The sequence below is a fragment of the Mesoplodon mirus genome (assembly GCF_964341445.2).
Source record: "Mesoplodon mirus genome assembly, chromosome: 2".
Taxonomy (NCBI): Eukaryota; Metazoa; Chordata; class Mammalia; order Artiodactyla; family Ziphiidae; genus Mesoplodon; species Mesoplodon mirus.
Window position 1 is genome coordinate 228143623 of NC_138977.1, and position 26921 is coordinate 228170543.

Sequence of the window (26921 nt, forward strand, 5' to 3'; positions counted from 1 at the left end):
GACGTCCCACAGCACATGGGCCACCCTGCCGCAGGTCTGTCCCCAGTGTCAGCAGTGCCATGCCGGCACCATTCATGGAGCCTCTGAATAACGTTTTTGGGGGTTTTTTTTTGGCCTGAGGTCTTTTTTTTGTTTAAATCGACACACAGTTGATTTACAATATTATATTAATTTCAGGTGTACAGCATAGCAATTCAGTCCTTTCACAGACTATACTCCATTGCAAGTCATTACTGGATAAGGGCTGTGAACAGCTTGTTAAAGCCCGGCTGGTTCCCGTCAGCCCCTGCATCTTGCTCACTGCCTACCCTGTTGTCATCAGTGGCTTCCTGTGCCCTCGCGCAGGATTCCCGTGGGGCTCCCTCGGTCTCCTTCCTTTCCTAATCCCCCCTCCCCCGCCCAGCAGCGTGTCCCAGTGTGGTGGGTGGGTTTTCTGGGAATCCCCTGCCCCTCCGTTCCCTCTTCAGCAACCCACTGAGGGCGGGTGAATCTCCGAGCATCCGGGTGGCACCGGGTCTCCCCCTCACTGCTTCCTGGACATCCAGCCCCGGTCGTCACGCTGCTCCAAGGGCCTCGGCCGGCCCTGCCGTGCTCTCACTCATCTGCTGGACTCACCATCTCTGGAACTCCGTGCTCCTGTTTTCTTTTCCCTGTGTCTTTGCACACCCTTTCGCTTCCACTCACAAATACCTTCTTAATCGACCCCTTCCGAACTCCTACCCGTCCTTCAAAGCTCTCCTCCCGTAAAGATTTTCTTGGCCCTTGAACTTGTTGTGTTAGTTTGTGCTGTACAACAAAGTGAATCAGGTATACGTATACATATATCCACTCTTCTTTAGATTCTCTTCCAGCCTCACATGCTGTGTCTTCACTTTGTTGTGTTTGCTGGTGTTTTGATTGTGTTAGTTACCTGGCAGATGGAGAACCCTTTAAGGCCCCGGAAGTAAATATGGATCTGCTTTCAGTACATTTTATCTGTTAAGTTTCAGCAGCCAGGGAACAGCCTAAAGCTTGTCTTTTTATTCCACCACAGGTTTTAGGGTTGGAATCAGAGATAAGACGTTTACTAAACGGCCGGGTTCTAGGTGGTATGTTACATCCTTTGTAGGGTGGTGACACCTCCTGTGCAGTTTTTGTTCTGGGGGAGTCTGCAGTTTCCTCTTTCACCAACTTGTCTTTCTGCCCCAGGAGAGGCCCCCTGCTTCTCGGGGGCCGTGGGGAGCCTGGTAGCATTGAGCCTGTGTCTCTTCCCGGCGCCTGGTCACAGCCGTTTCCTCAGGACTGATTACCTCAGGGGTGGGGTTAGACACCTTGTAGGCGAAAACCCTCTTCCAGGTGACTCACCCCCGTTCAGTCCACCCCACCTTGCCTGCTTGGAGACCATCGATTTCAGGTGAGGAGGTGGGGGAAGCGTCTGCATGGCCTTTAGAGGGTCTGGAGGGGACGGTCAAGCTGAGAGGTTCCCAGAGGGAGGGGGTGGGAGAGAGGTGTTGTGAGGTCTGGAAAGGTAGAACGGGGGTGAGAGGACGCCAGGTGATCTCTCCGTAAATCATGGTGCTTACCGGGAGGTGAGCAGTACGGGTCTTATGCTCTAGAAGGAGAAGGTCCAGTGGGTGCCGACCTCTCTCTTGGAAAACCAGATTAAATAGACGTCTCCAGCCAGACGGCTCATCTGATTGAAGAAAAGCAAAGGTAACATTTCCTGTCACAAGGAGTGTGTGTGGATATTTCTAGTTATGTATTTCAAGGAACTAATCGGTACAGTGAAATTCTGTGACATCAGATTGTTTGTCCGGTTATTTCAGGAGAGTCGCTCGGGCAGGCTTTGGTTTGCGGAGGGAGGTGCGCGATTCCCACGGGAAGCCAGAACTCTTGTCTGCCACTCGGCTTTATGAGGGTTCTGTTTGCTTTTTCCTTTGGGGTTGAAACTTTTGCCTTTCCTGTATGAGATGTTTATCATCGCTACCCCAAAATGTCTGGAATAGATATTGCCTTAAGCTGTGGGATAAAGTTTATTCTCACAACGGTTTAATTTTTCGTGTGTCTGCATGGTGTGTATGCTCTTGTTCACGGGGTACGCGTGGCGGATCCTGCCCCGTGAGACCAACGTGCAAAATCGCATCTTCCACGCACATCGTGTACCAGGCACTGCACACACCTAGGACTCCCATCCTCATTTTTGTTGCCTCTTTCTCTTTTTGTTTGCCTGGTACATTTATATTTCTTTGTACTTTTGTGTTATTATTTCTGTACAAAAAGTTGTGTGTCACCAAGTAGAAAAAATTTTACAGTAATAGTTAATTATTTTAGTTCCAAGTTGTTTAAAATTGACAGAATTACTAAATCTTCAGCTCAATTCCACTGTAGAATGATTTAGAGACAGTGTGATTGCTGTTACATTTTCTAGTTGATCCAGAGGTGACTTTAGACATGTAACTCTGCTCTGAAAGACAGTCTGTTTCTCTAATTCTTATCTGTTTGGCTTTTCCTCAGTTATGTATGATTCTGGGATGTAAAGTCTGCTTGGTTCATTGAAATCTATACGTGTAATACTTAAAATGTTTTTAAAATAGAAAAAAAGCTTTTTCTGTCTACCAGCTTTTGATAAAAGTGTGACACTGAAAAGTTACTGCAGAGCAGCAGTTGAGAGGAAGAGGAGCAGAGGGTGTGTGTGCGCCCCAGACTGGGCGCCGTTCCCGGGGGTTGGACAGCACCCTCGGGTGCAGGGCTGGAAGGGAGCTAGAGCCCGTGCAGGCCCCCCGGTGCACGCAGAGGGCTCCCCCGCACGCACGCCCCGGTGTGGCCGGGAGGCAGCCCAGGCAGCTGCCCTCACTGGTTCTGCCCAGGGAGACCCCTTTTCCATCTCCTTGGAAGACCACAGGTGACCAAACCAGCGGCTGCCAAGTGGGGTCAGCCCAGAAAAGGAAATCTGGATGTTATGTGCCACGGTAAATGATTCCTTGGTGAATATTTATTGGATATTTCTTAGAGACTAAAATATAATACAGTTGTCAAAAATGTGGCCTTGTGGGAAACTACACATCTCAGGGAAAACGCTAAAACTGAAGTGTGAGGATGAGTGATACATTGCAAGAGGTACAAATTCTGTCATTCTCCGCGGTGCCCGTCTCAGTAGCATGAGTTGGTGGGTGCTGGCTCCCGGGGCAGGGGCACCTCCCCGGTGCCTCTCGCATCCGGAACCCTCTGCCAGGCATGGGGTGGCCGTAGAAACTGGGGGGTGCGGGGTGCTGGAGCTTACTGCATCGCTGTCGGGCAGCCAGGGTGACCCTGAGGGTGCTGCAGGACCCTGGTGCTGGTGGCCGCGTGAGGGCCTGGAGGTGCCCTGTGGAGAAGCATCCCAGCTGATGAAAATGTGGCGGGCACCATGTATGTTGGGGAGGACACTGGAATTGATATGTGAGAATGGGTGAAATAGTGGGTATATTGGAAACATGGCCAACAGATCTCAAGCTCTGTCATGAATCATAGACTTGCTGGTTATTTCAGTTAGTTTAGTCATTTTATTGATCTGTATCTCAAACGAGCCAGGGAAGAATTTGAGGAGGTTTACAGACATATAGATAATTTTAAAAATGAAAAACATGTAAGATATAGATGAAGGAGTTAGGCACAGGAAATAAGGGCAGGGAAATAAATAAAGCTGGTATTCCGAACAAGTGGCACACCTTTTCTATAAAATGGCTCAAAACGGGCCGGGAATTAAGCAGTGAGCTTCTTAGTGGCCAGAGCAATGATGGGATCCAAATTAGTTGCTGTTAAGCATCACTTAGGTTTTGACTTGACTGTTTTAAGAAAACCACGTGCACCTGGCTGTTTTTGAGAGCAAGATGGAGACCTTCTCCAGAGATCTCTGGGGCTCAGCCTGAACAAAGAGCAGCAGACGTGGTTAGTGGGAGGCTTGGCGCCCCCAGAGATGGGACGAGACACCGTTTGCACAGTTCTAGGCTGCCTGCAGCACTGGCACCACCCGGGAGCTGGTTCAAGCAGCACCCGGGCCTGCCCCCACCTCCCGGGTCAGCGTCTGCATCCCCCAGGCCCTGCGACTGGCTGCCCCAAAAGGATCGGGTTTGTGGGGTGAATTCCTCCCCAGGGCTGCCTCTCTTTGTGGCATTTGGGTCTGGCTGTTGTCAGGTCGGGGATTTAAAGCGGGCTCTGTCCTGGGTGTGTGGCTGGGGAGAGAGGGCAGCAAATTTGATTTACTTGAGTGTCTGCTCTGCAGAGACAGTGTGCCAGGGCCTCGGGGGCGGCAGGAAGGAAGAAGGCCTCCATTCTGCCTGACAGACCTCCAGAGTGAGGGCAGCCAGGTGTCGGCAGCCATCCCCAAATTCCATTCACTGGGGCCGTCATTGGCTCAGTTGTCACAGTTTCACAGGTTTATGGGTTGCCGGTAGCGATGCTTATGAATGTTTTCTTTGTATCAACTTAGTTCTAATGTAAACACCTGCTTCTGCCTTGTCCTAAGGAATTCCAAGTGTTTGATACATATTCATTTTATATTTTCTGTTACATGTTAATTTAATCCATAATTCATAAACTCGTATCTAAACCAATCTCACCCCGTTCAGCACTCTAGTCAGACAGCCCCATCCGTTACCTGTTCCACGGGGCTCTGGAAAAGTCACTTTCATGTCTTTAGCCTTGTGTTTTTCATCAGAGAAATGGATACGCCTAATTCACAGGGCTCTTGTAAAGATTAGAGAAGAAGCATACGGAGAGCCTGGCACACAGGAAATGCAGGAATGGTCAGGAAATGACTCGTCCTGTTATTAGATTGAGTTGTGGGTTAGTAATGCAAAAAAAAAAAAAAAGTTGAATTATAGTCTGTACACTGCTCAGTGTCCTAAATGGAAGAAGTATGTTTGACAACTTTTATAACAAGCGTCGGCGAGAATGTGGAGAAGTTGGAACCCTTGTGCGTTCATTGTTGGTGGGATTGTACCGGGGCAGCTGCTGTGGAGAGCAGTATGGTGGCTCCTCAGAAAGTTAAACACAGAATTCCCATGTGATCCAGCAGTCCCGCTCCTAGGCATAGACCCCAAAGAACTGAAAGCAAGGACTCGAACTGTTATTTGTACACCGGTGTTCATAGCAGCATCATTCAGAATAGTCACACATTGGAAACGACCCAGATGTCCGTCAAGGAATGAACAGATAAACCTCAGAATATGGTCCATCCATACAATGGAATGTTACTCAGCCTTAAAAGGGAAGGGAAGTCTGGCACAGGGTACGGCATGGATGAAGCTTTTAGACATTACGCTCAGTGAAACAAGCCAGATACAACAGGACAAGTACTGTGTGATTCCGCCTGTATGAGGCGCCTACAATAGTCAGATTCACAGAGATGAAAGTGTGGTGGTTTCCAGGGGCTGGGGGAGAGGGGAGGGGACGTGGGGTTGAGTGGGTACAGAGTTTCTGTTGCAGGTGATAAGAAAGTTTTGCGTCCATAGTGGTGATGGTCACACAACATTGTGAATGTATTTGATGGCACTGAGTTGTACACTTACAAACATCAAATGCTCAATATGTGTATTTTACCACAATGAAAAGAAGTACATTTGATAACTTTTAAACAGAAGGAACTTTTGGGATACTGTGTCTATCACACCTGGTCACAGGCTCAGTGTGCTGCCCAGGTCTCCTGGACCCACACCTTGGACACCATCCCTGGGCAGGAGGGAGGGCAGGCACCACCCAGAGCATTGCTGTCCCTGTGGGTGAGGGAGGTGGGTCTTCAGGTGGGCTCTTCTTCGGACCTTTGGGGACCGCAAAAGCAACTCCAGAAACTGTCCCAGCCTTGGTGTTCCGTATAGGAAAAAAATGAGAAATAACATGACCTTGTAAAGGACGTCATAAAACAAGGGAATGTGACAATCAGTGTTTCCATCAGGATGCTTGTCATCACCGCAACGAATAAGTTTGTGTGTCGTCTTCTTCTGGACGGGGAGCTTCCCAGCCCCACCGGCTCTTACCTTGTGTCCTCTTTGCACTTAGTGTGTTCCAAATCTTGTGAATAGTCTTCTAGAAAGGGAGAAAATGGCAGTATCTTTAAAACATCTTCGTTAAATGTTAGTTTGCATGCTAATAGATAAGGTTCTTAGCATTTAAAGGAGTCATTAATTATCAAAGCGTTTTTTATTCTTTTACAGCCTGGATTTTTCTTCTAATTCAAGTTACCCTTGAAATTAACTGGCAGATCGATAAGATTTTCATCTATGAATACTATCTGAACAATTCAGTCTGTTGTCATTTAGATAAAATGTATCAGCTAAGTTCTGTAGCACGAAGTTTTACATTTCCGCTAGTTTTTGAAATATACTGTAGAGGTTTTCCTCATGGTAGTGGGAACATATGAGAGAGAGATGATTACATCAATCAATTATTTGAACAAAGATTGGGTATAGCTTACATATGATTTTGTAATAATCCCTATTTCCAAGGAAAAATATTTGCACAATACTTAGTCACTGTGTCATTTGTAGATAAATTGGTTATGAGTTGGTCTTTGTTTTTATTGAAACATAGATTCTGTGTGTAAATGTGGATTTTATGTATATCTTCTCCATGTGTATGACAAGTGTCTGAAATCAGACAACTTGAGCAAAAATGATTTTTCTATATTAATCATTGAATTTCCTTTGAACCTGGTTTGATCCCGTGCCTTCATCCTCTTTTGCCTCCAGTGAGCAGAGCCCAGTAGCCAGAGACAGTCTCGTCCTGCCCCTGTCCTGTGCGGCCCGGAATTGCCTGAGCCGGGTCAGGTACTAGGGTGCCGTCTGACCCTAACGTGTCCCCAGCCCGCTGACACTGCCCGGCCCGGGGACAGACGGGGGTGGATCTTTGCTGGGAGATGGGGAGGGGGGATAACTCAGGACCAGAGGGATACAGGGGGTTCAGAGGCTTGGCTGTGCTATGGCCCGTCGTCCTTTCTGGGAGGACACGTGTGCAGGGCGGACGCGTGTGCGGGGCGGACGCGTGCGCGGGGCGGACGCGCGCACGGGGCAGACGCGCGTGCAGGAGGACGCGAAGCCCACGCTGCTGCCACAACCACGCGTTGAAGCCCAGGCGGGAGGGTCACGGGGGTCCCGGTGCCCCCTGTGGGCGCTGAGAGCTCACAGTACAGCCAGGAGATGGTTCCACGTGGGTGAGATGTGTGTTGCAGCGGGGAAAGGATGGGGGCTTGAGGGCCTGTTGGTGACCACATTGCTGTCGTTGGCCCCGGAGCTGAGGCTGAGGAGGCGTCTCCAAGAGGACCACATGCTTCTTTGGATGAACCGTGCAGACGGCCTGCGGTGCGGGCGGGAGAGAACTCTTGTTACTGTACAGCTCTGTGGGAAGGCGAGTCCTTAAGGTGGCTGGTTAAGAGGGAAGTTGGTGCTTTAGTAACAAGTACAGCTCCCCAGATAGGGCTTCATTTGTGGGTGAGAGAGCAGGACTGATTGTGTGTGCAGGCTCTGGATCTGGCTCGGTGATGTGTACCCTCCAGCCTGGCCAGCATTTAAGCCAGAAGTTCGAGACCTTGACATCTTGAACCATTGTGTGAGCAGTTCGACATCAAAGGGTAAAAATTCAGTGTAAGACTGGGTGAAAGCAGGTGTATCCTGCAGGACCTTTCTCTGTGAAGTAGTCACCTGTGCTGACCGGAGGGGCCCTCTAAACGACAGATACGTCTGTCTTCCAAATAGAAGCTTGAATGTCCCACTACCGAGAAATCCATAGTAAGTGAAAAGAGCAAAGCAGATGTTCCTTGACGGGTCTTTCTTCTTTCCTTTCCTTCCTTTTCATTCGTAAGTGACGGTCGTCATGGACAGAATCTATTCCTGATGGTCCCAGCCGTGTTCCTGGATTGTAATGAGGGTGAAGGAAGTGACTTCCTTGGTACTTACTTTCTTCCCTTTTGGAAACTCAACCAGATTTTCACTCTTATTTTGATGGGTCACTAAAATGATACACACCCCCAGCAAAGACGGAAGTAGGCCGTCCGCGACCGTGGAGACCTTTGAGGATTTACAAAGCATCAAATGTAGGCAACAGCTATTGGAGCATATGGGGGTTGGAACCTTTGACGGTTGAACCCCGAGTGGGGTTGGCAGCCAGACTTCAGCTGGTGCTCATTCGCTGGTCGCCTTTCTGGTACAACCCACACGCCTCCCACTTAAGGTTCACGAGGGGAGCGGCTCGCTCCCACGCCACCCTCGTGCCTGCTTCGCCTTAATGGGCAGTGCCGCCCCGGGACACTGCCCCGTCTCTGCCGCTCCTGGGCCACAGAGGCCTCTTGAGCATGTCTTTGGGTGTCCTCGGCGCTGTTTTGGTAGGTGTGTGTGGGCTCCGTCCGTTATTTCTCTACTGCGGGCGGGCGTTGTGAGGTACGTGGGACCCTGCAAAGCCAGACGCTCAGCCTCAGAAAGGGCTCTCAGGCTCTTGTCGTGACCTTGCTCAGCTGTCTGTTCAGCGGCCGCCCGCTGCCCAGTGACACTGCTGCCTTGCCTTGTGATGACACCCAGCTGCTCCCACACCTTTCTCTACCTCATTTTACCTTTTGGCTGCTAAGTGCCTGGCCACCACGTTGCTCTCCAGTTCACACGAGATAGACAGGGACGGCAGGCGCCGGCACGCACCCACGGACGGAGGTGGTCTGGCTGCCCCGCAGGCTGGCGGCCTGGGGTTGACTTCCCAAGGGGCCGTGAGTAGCGCTGCCTGACCCTCGGGCGGCCCCAACAGTCGTCGGTCCGCACGGTGTCCCCATCACAGAGGAGGAGACGGGGCCGGAGAGGTCGCGCGTGCGGAAGGTCACCAGGAGCCGCTCTGCTTTGCCCTCTGCAGGCCCAGCTCTGTCCCACCGGTCCCCTGGGGAAGGCGTGTTCCCCAATCTAACTTAAGCACCGCAGCCTGGGACGGATGCCGAGTGGGGATCTCCCTTCAGGTTTCCCACAAAGTTCTTCTCCAGCTTCCTAATAGGATGCATTGTTTCTATCACCTACAGTGAGGATGGGACCCTGTTAGGAGGATGCTGTAGCAGATGGAGCGTGATTCTGGCACATTCCCGCCTGCCTATGGGGTGACGTCTGACGTCTCCGTGGCTTCAGCCCCGAGCACCCCATTGGAGGGAGGGCCCACTCCACCCTTGTGGCTGCAGCAGGTTTCCTGTGCCAAGTCATCAGGCTGGAGACCACCGCGGCCACACGGTGTGACCTGGGGCAGCCCCTGGGCACCACCCCTGGGCGTGGCTCACCTACCATCTTCCTTTTGAAAGCGTTCCACTCTGTTTACTTCTTAACGGATGAAATATGTAAAGATATTTTCTAAATTTTAAAATACCAAACACACATGGAAAAAAGGCCAAGCATGTATCATATCAGCTTGCGTGCTTTGTTGAGGATCATAGCTTGGCGTGGTCTGTTCTGCAGGGAGATCCTGCCCGATTCTTTTTATCCTGTTACTGACTGTCGGGATGCTCCACCTGAGGCCGTGCTGACTGACAGGTCACTATGATGTCATCTTTCTGTAAGCCCTGGCCTGCTATAAATTATGTTTTAAATGTTGTAATTAAGATTTTGAGACTACTAAACTGTCTTTGAGGGGAAGAACCTGTCCCCTTCTCCAGAGAGAGAATTAATTCTTAGAGTATATGGTTTTTTGAAGAATTTACTGTAAGATAAAAGACTGGTATTTTATTCTTGCATTTATTAGTATTTAATCAAATGGAAAGTGCACTTTTGGTCTGGAAATCTTGGCTTCAGCCACAGGATTAGACTGAATTATTGTTTGAAGAGTAAAAGGTATAGAATTATATGTTCAAGTTATCAAGCCACTGATAGGTTTTGGGCATAATGTAGCTAATTTAGAACATAAAATTTCTTGCCTTGGGTTAATGGTTCAGAAGCGGCGCACATGTCAGTGGCTGCTTGGCCTTGTGGTGGGGATGGCGTCTGTCCCTCCAGGAGCCTTGTGCCATCAAGGCTGGCTCGTTCCTGGCCGCCGGAGCGTATCTGGAACACAAGGCTCTTCCATTTTGGGATACAAGTCATCAATCACACCGTGCTTCTCACCCGAGAATCCTTTACCGCAGAAATAGAGTGCAGCTGATTCTTTATTAGGGATAAAGGGGACCTAATCCTGTGGTCCTTAGTGGTGGCCAGGCTTAGCACTCCTGCAGACTAGTGGCCAGTCTTTCTAAGCCAGTACGTAAGAAATTCCAGAAGACTTTGGTAACCACATCTTGCTTGAGGTTGCGGTGTCAAAGACGAGCGGGTGAGCATGTGGGAATCAGCGTGGTCTTGTGATCTGTTCGTTAGGTGGGAGAGAAGGGTCCAACAGCACCCAACCTGGGACAGGCTGATAATCACTCAACGTGCATGGAGGTCAGGAGGTGGCACACTTTTCCTGACATGGACTGGATGGTAAAGAGTTCTGGCTCTGCAGGTTGTGTGGTCTCGTCACAACTACAGCTGACCCTTGAACAACATCGGGGTTAGGGGCACCAAGCCCCCTTCCCCCTGCACCCAGTTGAAAATCTGGGCACAGCTTACGGTCAGCCCTCCGTATTTGTGGTTCTGTGTCTGCGGATTCAACCAACCAGCTGAGGGTCGTGTAGTCCTGTAGCATTTACTATTGGAAAATAATCCGCGTATAAGTGGACTCTGATGGTTCAAACCTGCGTTTTTCAAGGGTCAGCTGTACTCACGAGAACCGCCGTCGACAATACAGAATGAGCCTGGCTACGTTTTAGTGAAACTGTATTTATAGACTCTGAAATTTGAATTTCGTATCACATGTACGAAATTCGTATCACATTTCGTAACACATGTCATGAAGTGTTTTTCTTCGGACTTCTTCCAACTATTTAAAAATGTCCTGCATCCCACCAGCCCCTGATCATTGTCAGGTGCTCAGGTACCCAGGCTCTTCACCCACACGTGTCCCTCCTCTTCACTCTCAGCGCTTCTTGCCCTTGAGCACCTTGCTGAATTTGCAGACTACACCCAGGGAAATACTGATGAAGCTGCGAGGGGAGGAACAGGTTGCATCTGGGCCAGTGGATCCTGGCAGCCCCCTTGCTTCAGGCAGGGACATTTCTGTAGGCCTCCCCGAAAGCCACGGTTGATTCCCATTCCAGGTGTGGGGATGCCTTCCTGGCCATTTGCCGGAGCCCTCTCTGAGGATTTCGGTGGAGCCTGTTATGGAATCTGGATCTAACTGTACTCACTGTGCTGTATGAATCAGTGCAGACAGGGATTGGGGTACTGAACCTGGAGACGGCATTATAGTGAGTCCCCCTGGTAAGCTAATTATGTCACCGACACAGAAAGCACACGTTTTTAACGTAGACGTTCCGTGCGTACACAGGTGGAAATCTTTATTAACTGGGACTTCTTTCTCATGGCTTGATTGCAGATAAGCCTGTGAAACTTTGATAGTCCAGGGCTCTTCTGGGGTGAGGAGGAGTTTGAATCCCATCTTGCTGTCAGGGGGAGAAGTGTGAGAGCTTTTCACTTCGCCACCGACCCTGCTCGTCCAGGAAGTGGGCTCTCCTTCAGCTCTGCGGCGACTGCAGCCGGGGGCCCATCCTGTCCTGCTCCGCAGCAGGCGTCTCTTGGCTTTGGCTGCCCTGCCAAATTGAAAAGGGTGTTTCTCTCGGATCTTCCCACCTGTTCTCCCACGTTATTGATTCTCTAAGAAAGCTAAACTGTGCCTAGCTGTAGAGGTGGTTAAAGAATGCGGTGGTTTTCTGCCATGACATATTGAAGCTGAAGCTTCCCAAGACACGGCAGTTTTAAGAACTGACGCTGCGTTGTGAGCACCAGCATACTGCCCTGTGTCCTGCGCCACGGCAGGCTGTCAGCGAGCAGCCCCGGACTGAGTCGGTGCCTCAAGTGCGGGAACGCTCGCAGGCTGTGAGGCGGTGCTGTGGGCAGCGTGGGCTCGGCACCCGCCCCGTCCGACCCCCAGACGGATACTTCGGTCAGTGATGGGCACACAGGCAGTTCTAACGGGGAGTTAAAAGTGAGGGGAAACGTGGCGTGTTGCATCATTTTTCCTTCACGGTAGATCATTCTCGGTCCTCACTGAAGTTCAGGATGCCAAGGGTGACAGGGGGACGCTCTGAGATTGGGGGAGGCAGGGGCTCGGGTGTCAGCCTGCTGGCCGGGCCCTGTGCCGTGGGGCCGGGCTCTGTGCGGGGGGCACGGGGCGCCCACGGGACTCCGGGTTTCCCGCTCCGTGGACTCGGCCGCTCTCCGCGTGCTGTCTGGACCCCCGAGGGGCGTCTAAGCGTAGAAGCGCCGGGGCGCGCCTTCGGGATTCACCCAGCAGACCCAGGCCCAGCGGCTTGGCGCGCAGGGAGCTGCGCTGGGGCTTTCAGCCGCAGGTTCGGGGGCCTGTGTGCCTCCTGGGGCGGCCACGGCCGGGTGTCCGCACACGCTGCCCTGGAGGCCGGTTCCGTGGGGCCTCACACCCCCGGGGGCTCTCGTCCTCCCCCCGCCCGCCGCTCCGCCGGGGGCGCAGCTCACACCTCAGGTGCCCGCAGGGGGTCGCGGGGCGCCTGGGGCCGCGGGAACAGGACCGCACAGGGTCAGCTGCGGCCGAGACCCCGGCGGTGCCGGAGCTCCGAGGCCTCAGGCCGCCTCCCTTCCCCCTTTGCGGGGACCGGCGGCGCCGGCAGGGGTGCGAGCTGGCTAGACTCCGTAGGACCGCGTTGGGCCCTGAGGACCGGACAGCAGGCTGGGCCGGGACGAGGTGACCTGTGATGCGCGCGCTCCCCAGCTGGCGCTTGATGTCCCCCGCCCCCCTCCCCGTACCGGCTCCTCGCTGTGCTCAGAGGCCCCGGCGGTTTGATGGAGGAGAAGCAGGTAGGAGGGGCTGTTCTGCCGAATTAAGGTTTCTTGGCTGCTTTTCCAAATCCTGCTGCGACGGCTGAGGATGCAAAGTTCTCATTCTGCCTCTGATTGTGGGCTCCTTGTCGGAGGTCTGGGCTTCATTCGTTTCTGTAACCTGCTTCCTGTCATCGTTGGTGCATCTGGTCTTCCGGCTGGTGACACATTTGCTGTTAAAGAACAGTTCTTCCTTCGCTGAGTACTCAGACGTTCCCTGTGCATTTCCGGGAGAGGAGTAAGCGGCGTCAGCGGCGCAAACAGCGTCTGAGAGCGGGGCTTCTCCCGTCCTCCACCAAAGGGCAGGGGGCAGAGCGGGCAGTGACTGGTGTCCCGGGGCCTGGGAGCCCGGCAAGTGGGAAACCTATAAACAAACTTGTGCTTTTCCTGTTTCATGCTCATTTTGGTGTAAAACTTTTCTTCCTTGAAATTAATTAGCCGGGGCGGTGTACAGCGTTTCACCTGTGGCTTCACGTGCGTGGGCTCCACCGTGCACCCCGAGCACGCACACTCAGGTCGGAGCTTGCTTTGACACCGGTGTCTCATTTCACGGAGAGTCTTTGTAGATTTGACTCTGGTCTGCAGCGCCGTGGTTAGTAGGGGAGCGTTTTTCTTATTTTGAAGAAATAAGTGATAGTTACTAAGAAACTTCTAAGAGAAGACCTTTATGGGTCTTACTGTAGAGTGTTCTGGCACGTTCTGGTGTCATGCACCAGTTTTTGGCAAGATCCAGAGCTATTTTAGCTATAAACTGTTGGAATGGATATGGGAGTGGTAGTTACCACCTTGGTGTTGTACCTGGAAATATTTTTCAAAAATGCTTGAAGTTCCAAGAGATTTCTGGAGCAATTTGTTAAACTGTACACATGTAAGTTTGATGCACTTTTCTCTGTGTGGGATCTCTTTTACCCACACAGACTTATGTGGGTTTGTATTCTGGCTGCTCCCTAATTTCTGTGTAGTTGCACAGGTTCAAAACAGCCTTTGAGCTTCAGAATAGAAAAGCAGTTAAACCTTCCTGCATGGCTCATACCTTAGTTTGATAACATGAACAAAAATGAAAAGTTTGGAAAGGAAAACTGAGTTTTAAGTATAGTTTTTAAATGGAGACAGTACCTGTTTTTATCTAGAAATGGTTGTTTTAAAGACCAGTGACAGAATTTCCTTAGATGCCCCTCTAACATGGCGGCTCTGATGGGCAGGCATTTTCACGGCTGTTGTATAAGGTGCTGCTCGGAGCTAGTTGTTTAGGCGACCGGTGAACGCTGAGCGCTTTAACAAGATGCACATGCGTGTGGTGCCGCGTTGGCCGTTCTCCGCGTTGGCCCTGACTCCCCTGCCTGTGTTGTGATGGGTATTCTTCAGGACCAGAGCGTCGTTAATCAGGAAGGTGCTCACAGATCCCACGTCCTGGAAGTCTGTGTGTAAGCTCAGAACGGGCAGAGCACAGTATTTATGGGATCCCTGTAGAAGCAGTTTTTAACTTGGAAGCCTAGTTGTGACACTGTAATGCAGAGTTTCTTCTCCCTCTGTGTGTGCACGTAGCTGGGTTCACTGAAATTTAGCAGCAAACAAGGAGAATCATTTCCCTTCCATGTCAGGGCCGTAACAGAAGGCTTTGGAATGGTTCTTTTTTAAATTAGTAAACTTTATTTTTTAGAGCAGTTTTAAGTTCACAGCCAAGTTAGAACAGCAGTTTTAGGTTCACAGCAGAGTTACACAGAGAGTTCCCATATACCTCCTGCCCCCCCCATGTGTGCCCCTCCCCGCTGCCAACATCCCCTACCAGAAGGAGGGAAACCTTTGTTCGTTGTTTACATCAGGTTCACTCTTGGTGGTGCACTCTCCATGGGTTTTGACAAATGTATAATGTCATGTACCCACCACCGCCATATCCCACGAATAGTTGTCCTACCCTGAGAATCCTCTGTGCCCTAGGTATTCATCCCTCGCTCCCGCCAAGCCTGGTAACCACTGATTTTTTTTTTTTTTTTTTTTTTACTGTCTCCATATAATTGGAATCATAGAGTACATAGCCTTTTCAGATTGGCTTCTTTCTTTTAGTAATATGCATTTAAGTTTCTTCCATGTCTTTTCATGGCTTGATACCTCAGTTCTTTTTAGCAATGAATTAATACTCCATTGTCTGGATGTGCTGCAGTTTATTTAGCTATTCACCTAGTGAAGGACATGTTGATTGCTTCCAAGTTTTAGCTATTGGGAATACAGCTCCCATAAACATCCATTTGCAGGTTTTTGTGTAGACGTCTGATGTTTTTGCACAACTTTTGGATCCATTCTAAGTTTGATATACCAGATGGCAGTGCCCGTATTTTGTTTGGCAAAGTCATTTCAACCAATTGAACCTTTCTTGGTTGTTAGGGCATAATAAACTGAGGCATACTTACAGCTGCCCTTTGTTGAATGTGACCTGGTGAAATTCCACTGGGGAGACCCTGGCCTAGTGGCAGTGGGAGCCGGATCTCAGCCACCGGCCTTGCCTTCTCCCCAGCATTTTCCTTCTTGACTTTTACACCTGGTGGGGATCAATCCCATCCACTTTCTTCTCCCAGCCTCTCTTTGCCAGGTTAATTAAGAGGTGATAGGTATGAAGTGTTTTCTCTCTTCTAGGGCTTTGACACATGTGTTTTTTCTAATGAGAATAATCCCTGACACCTGATCCTTAGGTGGGCTGATGTTGAGTAATGAGGACAAGGGTGCGTCCCTGATGCTTTTTTCTTATTCTCTGTTCAGCAGGGTGATCGTAAAACTAGTTTTCATTTCACGATGACTTGGTTGATGTCAGGAGGAGCCGGAGGTAGGTTGCTCCCCTTGATCAGTGCGCATGGCGCCAGCGAGCTTGCACTTCACACACGCAGCTGATGGCAACACGGAGGTGCCCGAGGTGGGGCCGCCGTGGGGGAGGCCTGAGCTCAGCTGTGGGCCACATGCCGTTGACCTTGGGGAGATAACAGTAGCAAACATCTGGGCACCTTGTTTGTACACTGCTTGTAAGAAAGCAGACGATTTCTTTTTTTAGCCCCTTTCTGGTCATTTTTCATTGCCTAGGATACCGATACTAGAGATGGTTAAAAGTGCAAGGAGCAGGACTGTGAAGACGGCTCCGGAAGGACAGGTTTTAGACAGGCGTGGCCGGCCTGGAAAACTACAAGCAAAGGAGAAAGAAGACAGTTTGTTTCTGGGTTTCTTGCTTTTGGTATAGTGGGAACCCGGCCCCTGGCGCCAACCGCTTAATTCAGAACATTAAACACCATTCATGTTAAAAGAGAGGTGAAACGGAATTCACTTCACTTTTGCAGAGGTCTCCAAATAGCCATGAAAAATCGATTTTTTTTCCTGCCACTTTGTGGCTTTAGGTGGCTGCCACGGAGATGATGCAGGGAGCTGGGTCTGCCAGGCTGCCAGGCTGGGGGGGCACAGGGTGTGTGCTTCATGAGAGTGGGAAATGGGGAGCCTGGCTGTTTCATCTGTGTCCTAAATGCGGCCGTGGTGCTGTCCCCCAGAAAGCCGTGGGCCCGGTTGTCCCTGCAGCTCCGGGACTCTGCTAAGGAACGTGGTTTCGCACCGTGTAAGCTTGCTCCCTGCTGCTCTCGGGAAATAAAGAGCTGGCTTGTTGCAGCCTCCGCAGGACCCTGTGGGCTAGTTCTAAACTCCCAGACATGTGGGTTTGGCACATTGGAAACTGGTTTGTTGGGCTTTTGACGGTTGGCTTCCTCCCTGTCCTCCGACGGGGCTCCCGAGGCCTCTGCCGCAGGGTGGTCCCGTGGCCTCCAGTTGGCGGCTTCAGGATTGCTGGTTCCAGGACAGCCCCTATTTTACGCAACTGTAAACGTGGTGCTTAGGAGTCATGGATGGTTGGCTTGTGAAACTTTTCCCTCCTCTTTCTGGCTTGGAAACCTGCACGGCATGCTGTTTGCTGGAGCAGATTCTGTTGTTGAGCCCCAGAACCGGTGCAGACATCATAACGCTGTCTTCACGGGTGTGGTTACAGCGTCCCAGACCCAGCACTCCCCTTCTCTGCCCGTGATGTTCTTGGGGTCTTCGGTGCTACCATTTGCCCTCCTGCCCCTGCAGTGGCACTCACCGCTGCAGCAGCGGCCACAGCGGCTCTTCTCAGACGCGGGTCCTCTCCCTCCTGTGGCCGCTGCCTCCTTCAGGTCGCAGACGCCCTGTGCTCCCTCTAGCACCAGGGCCTTAGCAGGTGCAGACCTGCCTGCCAGGGGCACTCCTCTCCTTCATCCTGCCCCCAGAAAACTCCGACTTGCCTTTTTGTGCAGGCACCTCTTCCAGGAAGCCTCGGGTCACCAGACCCCAGCTGTGGGCTCTCGTTAATCCTGGAGTTCTCCTTCCGAGTCCTCACATCGGGTATAATCGAGTGGTTCGGATAATTAGCTCATTTATTCAACAGGTATTTACTGAGCACCTATGATGCATTGAGTGCTAGCATATAGCAAACATCAGTTAGGACAGCCTCAAGTTGAAGAAAACAGGAAATCCTCAGGACACTGGCTTGAAACAAGCAGGGCTTCCTTTTTCTTGCACGAGTAGACGTCCAGCAACAGACAGCACTGGTGTGGTAGTGGCTCACGGTGTCAGCGCCAGGGGCTCTCCAGTCTCTTGCCTTTGCCTCGTGTTCACCAGATGGCTGCCACAGCTCCAGACATCACATCTGCAGTGTCAGGGAAGGAGGAAAGGGGAGGCGATGGTGCCAGCCACAGAAGAATGTTTCTTTTTTTTAATCAAAACAAGACCGCTCGGCAGACTTCTTACTCATTGGCCAGAGCTGTCACGTAACATTTGCTACTGTATTGGAGCTTACTTTCCAGTGAAGGCGATGCATGGCCAATAAAATAAATCTAGTGTGATCTCACGTGCTGTAAGTGCTGTAAAGGAAAGGACAGGAAAGAACGGATAGAGGAGACGGACTGCTTTAGGAAGACTTCTCTGAGACGGCGATGTTTGAGCAGGGTTGTGAGTTAAGTGACAGAGGCCACTGTGCCAGAACGTGAAGGGGAGGCATTTCAAGAAGAGTGAGTGGCAGGTGCAAAGGCCCTGAGGCAAGAGCAACATCTGTGTGTTTAAGGAGCATTAAAAGTAGAGTGAATTGGGGGTCCTGGTGAGAGACCACGTCAGGCAGGAAGGGAGGGCCCCAGGTTGTTGGGGGGCTGCAAGGACTTGTGGTGGATGGGAGAGAAGGAGACACGATTTCTTTCGTGTGTCTTTGTTTTACTCGACCTTTCTTTTTTTAAAAGTCAAAAAAATTCCAGACCTCTAAGTTTTTATTTTATGCAGAAGAGTATCAACAGCCCTTTGTTTTGCATGTGTGAGATTGAGACAGTGATAAATGTAGAACATTTGCTATCATCACCTGTGTTTTATATTACACTGAATTTTAATACAATTTTTTACCCTTGTGAAAGGGATTCAGGTTTACTGTGGAAAACTTAGAAAATGCAGGTAGAAAGATGCAGGTAAATATTTCAAATGATTCTACCATATCTCTCTTGGTTTTCTAAGATAAACTTTTACTTTGGAATAATTTTGGACCTATAGAAAAGTTGTAAAGATTGTTCAGCATGATTTGCGTTTAGTGGGTAATTTTCCTCCCCCGGTAGACCACGGTTGTCTCGTTACAGTTTCAAGCACCTGAGCCTGGTGGCTCATGCGTAAGGGGCACTCGGGTATTGATTAAACATTTATTATTATTTATTTATGGCTCGTTGTTTAGTCTCCCTTCTGCCTCACACTGGTTGGGCTCATCCTCATGCCTCGGTGGACCGTTTCCACGGTCTCCTTCACGACTCCCGTCCTCTGTTCCCACCTATTCTTTACGCAGCTGCCAGAGGGAGCCTTTGAAAAGGCAAACCTGGTGGATTTCCCCCTTGTTTGAAGCTCTGGGGCTTCTCAGGGAGGAAGCCAGACACGAAACTGACCCGGTGGAGGCTGTGCGTCTCCCCCACGCTTCTTCCTGCGGCCCCTGGGCCTCGTCCCCCGCCTCCCAGGCTCTGCGGCCGGCTGTCTACCTCAGCCTGCTTCCACGTGCGTCTTCTCTCCTGGCCGGCCCCTTGTTATAACTCAGCTCTCTGTGTAGATGTCGTTTTCTCCAGACATTTTTAGCTGCTCTCCTGCAGCGTGTGGCCCCACTCCCCTGTGGCAGCCACCCTCCCCGCCCAGCAGCAGTCCCCCTGTGAGGCTGTGGGGAGCCTGCTTGGCCCTGGACTTGGTACTTGGGCTGAGGCTGTGAACGTTGTAGAGTCCACAGTGAGCAGGTGTCTTTACTGGGCCTCGCTGCCTTCTTGGCTCACTTGTTGGGGGTCACAGTCACGGCCTTCTCTGGGCTGGCGTTAGTTGATGACGCTCCTGGTGAGAGTTCATCTTTGGAGCCTGGCGGTGGGCTGGCCTCTGGAGTGGAGTGTTGGGACGTCGCCGTGGGAGGGTGTCGGGCGGGTCTGTCACACTCCTGGGGCTCAGGATTCCACCCGCATCTTTGTGCAGCCATCGTGCATGGCAGCCCCGTGTGTGTTTGGAATCGCTGCTTTCCAGACGGTACCTCCCAGCAGCCTGTGCTGAGAGGCTCTCACTCCCTGCTGCATATTCACCCGCTGTGGAAGCCTCGCTGTTCCTGCCGCTGCCCCGTTTCAGCCCCCACGGGTCCCTCCTGGTGTCTGTGACACCCCCATCTTGTCTGCAGGCACCCCCCCACCTCCTCGCCAGGCCTGCCAGCTCTGCGGGACCTGCAGCACACCTGCTGTTTCAGCCTGGGCTTCTCGTCAACACACACACCACGCCAAATGGCCCAGCGCTTCTGTCCTGGGGACACATTATCCATTACCTAGGAGGATGCAGTATTCAGCTAATTTTTACTTTTGCTCGTGGAAGGACTCTGTGCTGAATGCCCTGGCTGTCGACAGGAAAGAAAGTCATGCACAGGTTTCTGTGGAGCCTCAAACACCATTTCTGGCTGGGTTGGTATAAAATTATGTAAAAATTGCAGCTTTTCTTTTTCTGGCAAAGTAGCCGTTGGTGGGTTATGGTGCATTATCTTTGACTAGCAGTGGTTCTGCTAATGGGCTTAAAAACCCAGAGGTGCTGGTGAAAGTACAGCTCAGCCAGGCCGAGTCCAGAAGGAGCTGGGCTGTGAGTACCAGGCCCGAGTCTTAGGGGAGGTAGTTCCGGGGAATCCTCACATTCAGGAAAATTGAAGTGGGGTTTGATTTCCATTCTGTTTAACTGATAAGGAAGTCTAAGGAGCTCACCTCCTCAGACGTCACATAACTAAATGACCAGCTGAGTGGATTTGGCTAGAAGTGACACGTGCTACTTGTTCAGAACCCAGATTCTGAGCTTGCCAGTTATTCCTGTTAAGGACTGATTGCTCTCTGTTGGTTCCTGGCATGGTTTGTGATTGACTCACCATGTTCTGTGGAGGCCAGCGGAGCTGCTGCTCAATACGAGGGGGCAGCTTGCACTTGGGGCATGAGTTTAGACCAGGTGGTCCAGGGCCAGTGCCAGTGCCGTGTTGCCGGGCGGTGCATGCTGGTGCTGGGCACTGGGGGCAGCACGGCGGCTTCAGGCCGAGCTTCAGCGTCCTCTTGGTCCCATGCAGAGATGCAGGAGCTGGAGTGTGAGGCCGTTGCTTGGTCCGGAGGCGGCCCTTCCGTTATTTGGAGTGTGAGGCCGTTATTTGGAGTGTGAGGCCGTTATTTGGTCCAGAGGCAGCCCTTCCAGCTATGCCGGGGTTGGCTGGCTGCCTTTCTCCTGCATTCTAGGCCAGTGGCCTCCAAAGTTCGGCCAATCCAGGCTGTGCTCAGAGCCCGGTTCCTGGGACGGCTTGGTGGCGTGCAAGGCCCTTCTCCTGGAGAAGCGAGGGGCCTGAGCTCTCTGGAGACCTGCTCGTCCTCCCATGTGGCGGAAATCCTCGTGCCCCTGCGCCCCCGGTCACCTTCATTGTCCTACCCTCGACCTGCCCTGCGCACCCAGATGTGTCTCCCCAGCCTTTCCTCAGAACAAGGGTGAGAGCTGGGCATGCGCTGAGTACGACAGAGGTCCTTTCGAAGCTGCAGGAGCGCCCAGCCGCCCCGTTCACCGTTTTTCCTGTCTTCTCCAGCTGGGCCCCTCACAACAGCCCAGCGAGACTGGTGGACTCAGGTTACCATTCTTAGTTTATTGATGAGAAAATTGAGGCCTGGGAAGAGGAGTGGACATCTAACATTCACCCTTCTCCTAGTCGGCTGTGTGCTGGTCTCATTTCTGCAGCGATGCCAGGCCGTGTGCTTGAGCGGGGCTGGCATGGACACAGCCCTCCTGGAGGCTGTCCCTTTTCCTGGCCACTCGGCACAGGTACACCCTGGCCTGGCGCCCACGTGAGCTCTAGGCACCTGCTTGGGCCTGAGTCCAAGGACAAGTGACAGGGAGCCCGGGCGGCAGGGAATTGACGGCGGCTGCAACATCCTGTTTCCCGGGGGGGGGGGGTGGCCCCGGCGCCGGCTGCGTGCCTTCAGTCCCTCGTTGTTCCCACAGGTGTATCCTGAGGCTTGGTGTTGGCTGTGGTTGGACTGTGGCCAGTCTTGGTTCCTACCGTTTTCTGAGCCTGCTTCTCCAGCCTTCCCAGAAGTTCTGTGAGTTATGGAACGTCTTTCAGTAAATTGCTTTTGTGCTTAAATTAGCCAGCATCAGTTTCGGAGGCTTGCCAGCAGGAGTCCTGCCTGCCATGGGCTCGTGACTTGTCAGGCTCCGGATCTGAGGCCTGAGCCAGGGCCCTGAGCCTGGATCTGCTGAGAAACAGCCTTCATCTTGACGGAGCCCTGCTCATTCAGCTTCTGAACAGGGACTTAGGTAGGAGGCACGGGTCGGTGAACACGTTTGCTAGTGCTCGGTAAAGAAACGAAGCTGACTTCTATTGCAAGACTGCTCAGAGCTCTTAACCCGCTAACGTGCAGGGCGTCAGCCAGAAGGGGATAGCGCGTCCAGGCTTCTCATCGTGCCAGCAGAACCCTTTCTCCAAACACACTTTGTGCTCAGAGAAATGTTCTGCTGGCCCCTTGGCCCGGATGGTGGACACGCTCATGATCTGGTTCAACACACATATGATAAACCCCTTACATGTATAATGCACCTGCTGTCCGTGGGGCCCTGACTCGTGGTAGCATGGTCGCCTGCCAGAAGCTCAGGGTGATGGAAAATGTCCACAGATGTGAGCGGGTGCAGGTCAGGAGTTGATTCTGGCTTCAGGAAGCGAGGGGACACACCCAGGGGGTTGGGAGAAGGGGTGGCAGTTGGCTTTTGAAGAACGTTCAGGATTTTGAAGTTGTTGGATAAGAATTTAGGGAGGAGAGCAGTGCACTCTGGGCGACAAGGTCAAAGGCCAAGGATATTGGGTTAGAACGTCAGTTGCGGCAGGGATAACAGTAATCCTAAGTCCTTCGGGGATGTCAGGTCTTTACACACATTCCCGCTAACCCTCGTGCCAGCCCTATGATTTAGGTATCGTTTGTCCTAAAGATAAAAGCACTTGTGTCTCAGAGAGTTTAGGTGACTTTCTCAAGGTGACGGGGTCGTGGGTAGGAGGCCATGATCTCCCTCTGCCTGGTCTGATCCCTGTTTCCACATGACAGAGTGGAGGGGGTGGGAAGACTCTTGGTTTTTATCCCTCAGGCAGTGGGGAGCCATGGAAGGAATATGAGGTGTCAGAGAGCATCTCCGATGCCGGGCAAACATCTGAGAAGGTTTCCCAGCAAAATCCTGTGTCCACTCACTGGGAACTGGAGAGCTGTTCGATTCAGACCCCTGTCACTGTGCACAGAAAGGGGGATGTTGAACAGGGCAGCTCTGGAGCCCAGGGGTTTAGGATGGAATCTTGGGAGTGATGCTTGCACACCATGGGGTTTTGGGAATGGTGCTTGACCTCTTCAAGGCATAGACGCGTGTGCGCCTCTGTCCTGGGGCTGTTGGGAGGTGGAGCAGGTGGAGGCACAGAGAAGGGAGGAGAACCTGCGGGGTCAGGGTGATGGGGGCATGTTGAGGTTTCACTGTAAAGCAGACACCAGGCCAGGTGGGGCAGACGGGACAGTCAGGGAGAGGCCAGTCCCCGGTGTCCAGGCCTGGATACTGGAACCCTTGCTGCACGTGAGGGGCGCCCACGGACTTAGGGCCGCTGGAGCGTGAAGGCAGCCGCCAGCCTGCAAACAATGAGCACGGCTGCGTCCCAGGAATACTTCCCTTGCAAAAGCAGGCGCTGGGCCAGGTGTGGCCGGCGGGCCGCGGTTCGCTGAGCTGCTGTAGCGCCCTCGTGTCGTCAGCAGTGATGTGGTGTTCGAGGTGAGGGTGGCTGGAGCGGGAAGACCCCGGGTGTAAGGAGGGGGCCCGAGGGCGCCCTTCCTCGGGGAGGTGGGGGTTGGTGAGCGAGTCCGGGAGGATGGGCACAAATGAATGAGAAGAGCTGAAAATGGTAGAGCCGGCGTGTAGTGCGTGCGGTGCGGGCGTGTGCGGACAGGCGCCGCGGTGCGGGGGCAGCGGGGGCCCAGGAGCACCGCCCGGTGGGGCTCGGGGCGGGGCCGGGTGGTAGCCGGCTCAGCGACGCGCTGCACAGGCGGAGCGCCCACGCGCAGTTATGGTTTTGGACAAGCTCACGTGAAGCGCTTCCAGGATGCTGAAGTCAGGAGAGCCAGGCGGCAGCCCGCCTTCCAGTCCGGAGCTCGCAGGGAGGCCTTGCGGGGCTCCGGTGCCGGTTCCGGGGCGGCTGTGGCTGAGGGTGGAACCCTGGGAAGCGCTGGCGCGTAAGGTGGCCCGAGGGAGGTGTGCGGGAAGCGGGGCAGGAGTCGCCCGCCGGGGAGACGAGGCGGCCCCGGTGGGCTTCCCCACGGCCCTCTCTTCCGGCCTCCCCTGGAGGCCACGGGGTTTTTACAAAACGCCAGCCTGCCCAAACCTTGGTACAGGCTTCTCGCTGCTCTTAGTACATCTGTTCTTTCTTTTAAACTTCCACTGGGTTGACCAAAATTAGCATCTCAGAATTGTTCGCGTGGAGGGGACCTGATAGGATAGCTTTTGTACTCTGGCTTGAACGCAAGCAAAGTCCGTGCGCTTCCGTAAGAGCGGGATTCCCACGCGCGGGCCCACCGCGGCTGCTGCTGAGTCGGATCTTGCTCCGTTTCTGTAATTCATTTCATAATGCTTTAGTTTTAAACATACTTTATTCAAAATATCTCATGTTTTGTCTTCAGTTTTTACTGAAAGTGTTGTTGGTAATTGTTTTATTTTAAATAGCTTTAGGTACTTTTTAAAAGGAACTCTTATTTCATCTTTGACTATGCGTTGGTTAAACATAAATAAGAATAGGGAGATGGTAATTAAAAAATTTTTTTTAAATTATTTATCTTTGCGTCGGGCCTTTGTTGCTGCACGCGGGCTTTCTCTAGTTGTGGTGAGCAGGGGCTACTCTTCGCTGCAGTGCGCGGGCTTCTCATTGTGGTGGCTTCTCTTGTTGCGGAGCACAGGCTCTAGGCGCGCGGGCTTCAGTAGTTGTGGTCTCAGTAGTTGTGGCTCCCGGGGTCTAGAGCGCAGGCTCAGTAGTTGTGGCACACGGGCTTAGTTGCTCCGCGGGCATGTGGGATCTTCCCGGATCAGGGCTCGAACCTGTGTCCCCTGCAGTGGCAGGCAGATTCTCAACCACTGAGCCACCAGGAGATCGTAATTTAAGGAGATGAAAGGAGAGTGAACTGTTGGCTGGCTGCTCTGGGTAATTATGGTAATCTTCTGTCTTCAAAGTGACTGTGTTATAAAAATAACACATTATATGGTTAAATTACAAAAATGGGGGAAAAGCTTTGGAAGATGTTTTATGTCTTGAATAACTGGGGCTTCTGTTGTGCTTTAGAAATGACCAAACTCTTTCACATATGCTTAACTTTAAAAATTGTTTCTCTTTAGGTACTTGGGAGAATGAACAAGACCTGTGAAATGAAATACAAAATGATGGACAGCCCTTTGGGGAGGATCGAGATCTCTGGCTGTGAGCAGGGTCTGCACGGGATAAAGCTGCACGGCCAGAAGATGCCGGACACTGAGTGAGTGAGAGTCCTGTGTGACACCCACTGCTTGGTTTGTTCAAAGCAACAGAGAGAATACGATTATTGCTTGTTCTCCGTTGATCACAGGGTAACACGTAGCCACACGCCACCAATCACAAAAGTTAGCATCTCTCTAAAAATGGTAGGGCCATGATTGTTCGTTTTCAGCATCTGTGCTTATTGCCCGGGAACCCTCCACCTCCGATTAACCACAGGGACATAACCTGTAATTAGGAGCCCCAAGACATATTAATGTATACATTTATAGAGGTGTTGATGGACTGCATTGAATGCTTTGATTCTTAAGCAAGTGGGATGTGGGAATCTCTTTGGAAGTTTGGTGGTAGGGAGCTGCTTCCTTAATCTTGATTTTTAAATCCAGGACCAGTGTTCACTGTTCATCAGTCTGCCAGGTAATGAACTTTTATGGGACTTTTGTTAATGGAATTTTTTATTGATGGACTTTTATTCCAAAGTCCTGGAATTGCTTAATCAGGAGCTCCACTGGGCCTCTTGGAGATGGTGTCTGGCTGTTGGTGTGTGTGCGCAGCGGAGGAGAAAGGGTATGAAATCCCCTTGTTAGCATGAAGTTAGGGTATCGCCATTTCTCACGGAACACGTTTCTCTTTCTTGAACGATCTCCACTATTTATTTTCTCTAATTATAAAACCATAAAAAATTCAAAGCACTCCTTAATGTTTTGTTCTGAAACGTAACATTCAGTTTCCTCCATTCATTGATTGTGAGTAGCAGTTGTATTTTAAAATTGCAGTTCTTGTTATTTCTGACAGAAGAGGGGAAAAACCACCCACTCCTTTGCTCAGCATTTGTCTTAACGGGCTAATAAACACAGCGCCAAGGATGTTAGAAAAAGAAAATACATAAGAAACATAAAAATTGATTTTAATGGACCGCTGTCAGAGATGGCTATAATGAGCACAAGGGCGGTAATAAATATCAGTTTTCGCCTCCTTGGTCGAGATTTTTCCTGTAGAGCTGCGCGTTACAATCAATAGTCTTTTTTAAGACCAAAAAATAAGCAAACCTTTGAATTATATGAATACAGTCTTCTTGATTTCTATGAGAACCATCTGGCTCTAGTGTTCAGAAAATCACAGGCACCAAATAATTTGTAGGGAAAATGTCATTTTGTCTTTTAGCGTGTTCAGTTGCACAGTAAATCACAGAAATTATGTGTTGAATTCTTTTTTTTTTTTTTTTTGTAAAAAAAGGAGCAAATGAATTTGGAGAAGAAAAAGTAGGAGGAAAAACCCCTCTTCAAATGCTTTAAATGTCCATTAGGAATTGTGAGAACAGAGTGAAGATGAGGCTTAGCTTTGCTTCTACTCTCTGTACTTTCTGAATCAAGTTAGGATTAGGTTCATCTGTGGAAAACAAGCTCCTCCAAGTAACAGCTTAATCAGATGCAGCCGGTTTCTCTGGAGGAGAAGCCCTGGCAGAGGAGCAGTGACGCTGGGCCTGCTGGCGGGATGGTCACTGGAGTCTGGCGCCCTCAGCTTTCCTCTCGGCATCTGCAGGCCAGACTCTGGGGTACGAGCTGCCACACCCCTTCACAAGCAGCAGAGAGAGGAGAGAGAAAGGAGGGGATGCCCTCTGTTTCCAGGAGCAGCATCCTCCGTGTCTTCTCTTACCTTGCTGGGCACGCCACGCGGGAAGCACGGAGCTTGGCGTGTGTGGGCTGAAGGCGGCAGTTCTGCGTGGAGCGGATTTGGCGGGGGCGCGGAGGGCAACCAGCGGTCCGTTGTATGTGGTTAATTTGGGGAGGGATATTTCAGAAGTAGAGAACGGCATAAAAATTATCTGTGTGAATACTCAGGAGTTAACAGTTTCTTTCATTTAAAAGAACTGAGGTGAAAATCGCATAATAAGATTCGGAGATTTTAACCGTAAAGTTCAGTGAGTTTTCACAGATGTGTACGACCAC

The 26921-nt window shown here is 51.5% G+C and overlaps 1 protein-coding gene across 2 annotated transcripts in view; it reads left to right on the plus strand.

Moving 5' to 3' along the window:
- Positions 1-26921, plus strand: part of MGMT (O-6-methylguanine-DNA methyltransferase) — a 287387-nt gene that overhangs the window by 35162 nt on the left and 225304 nt on the right. The window contains exons 1-2 of one of the 2 annotated variants that reach the window (XM_082611390.1): positions 15644-15708; positions 24837-24973. In XM_082611390.1, coding sequence (XP_082467516.1) covers positions 24849-24973 — 125 coding nt within the window. In that variant the 5' untranslated portion in view covers positions 15644-15708; positions 24837-24848. Of the gene's footprint in view, positions 1-15643; positions 15709-24836; positions 24974-26921 lie in introns of those variants that run through there. The other variant, XM_082611389.1, reaches the window with a different exon arrangement.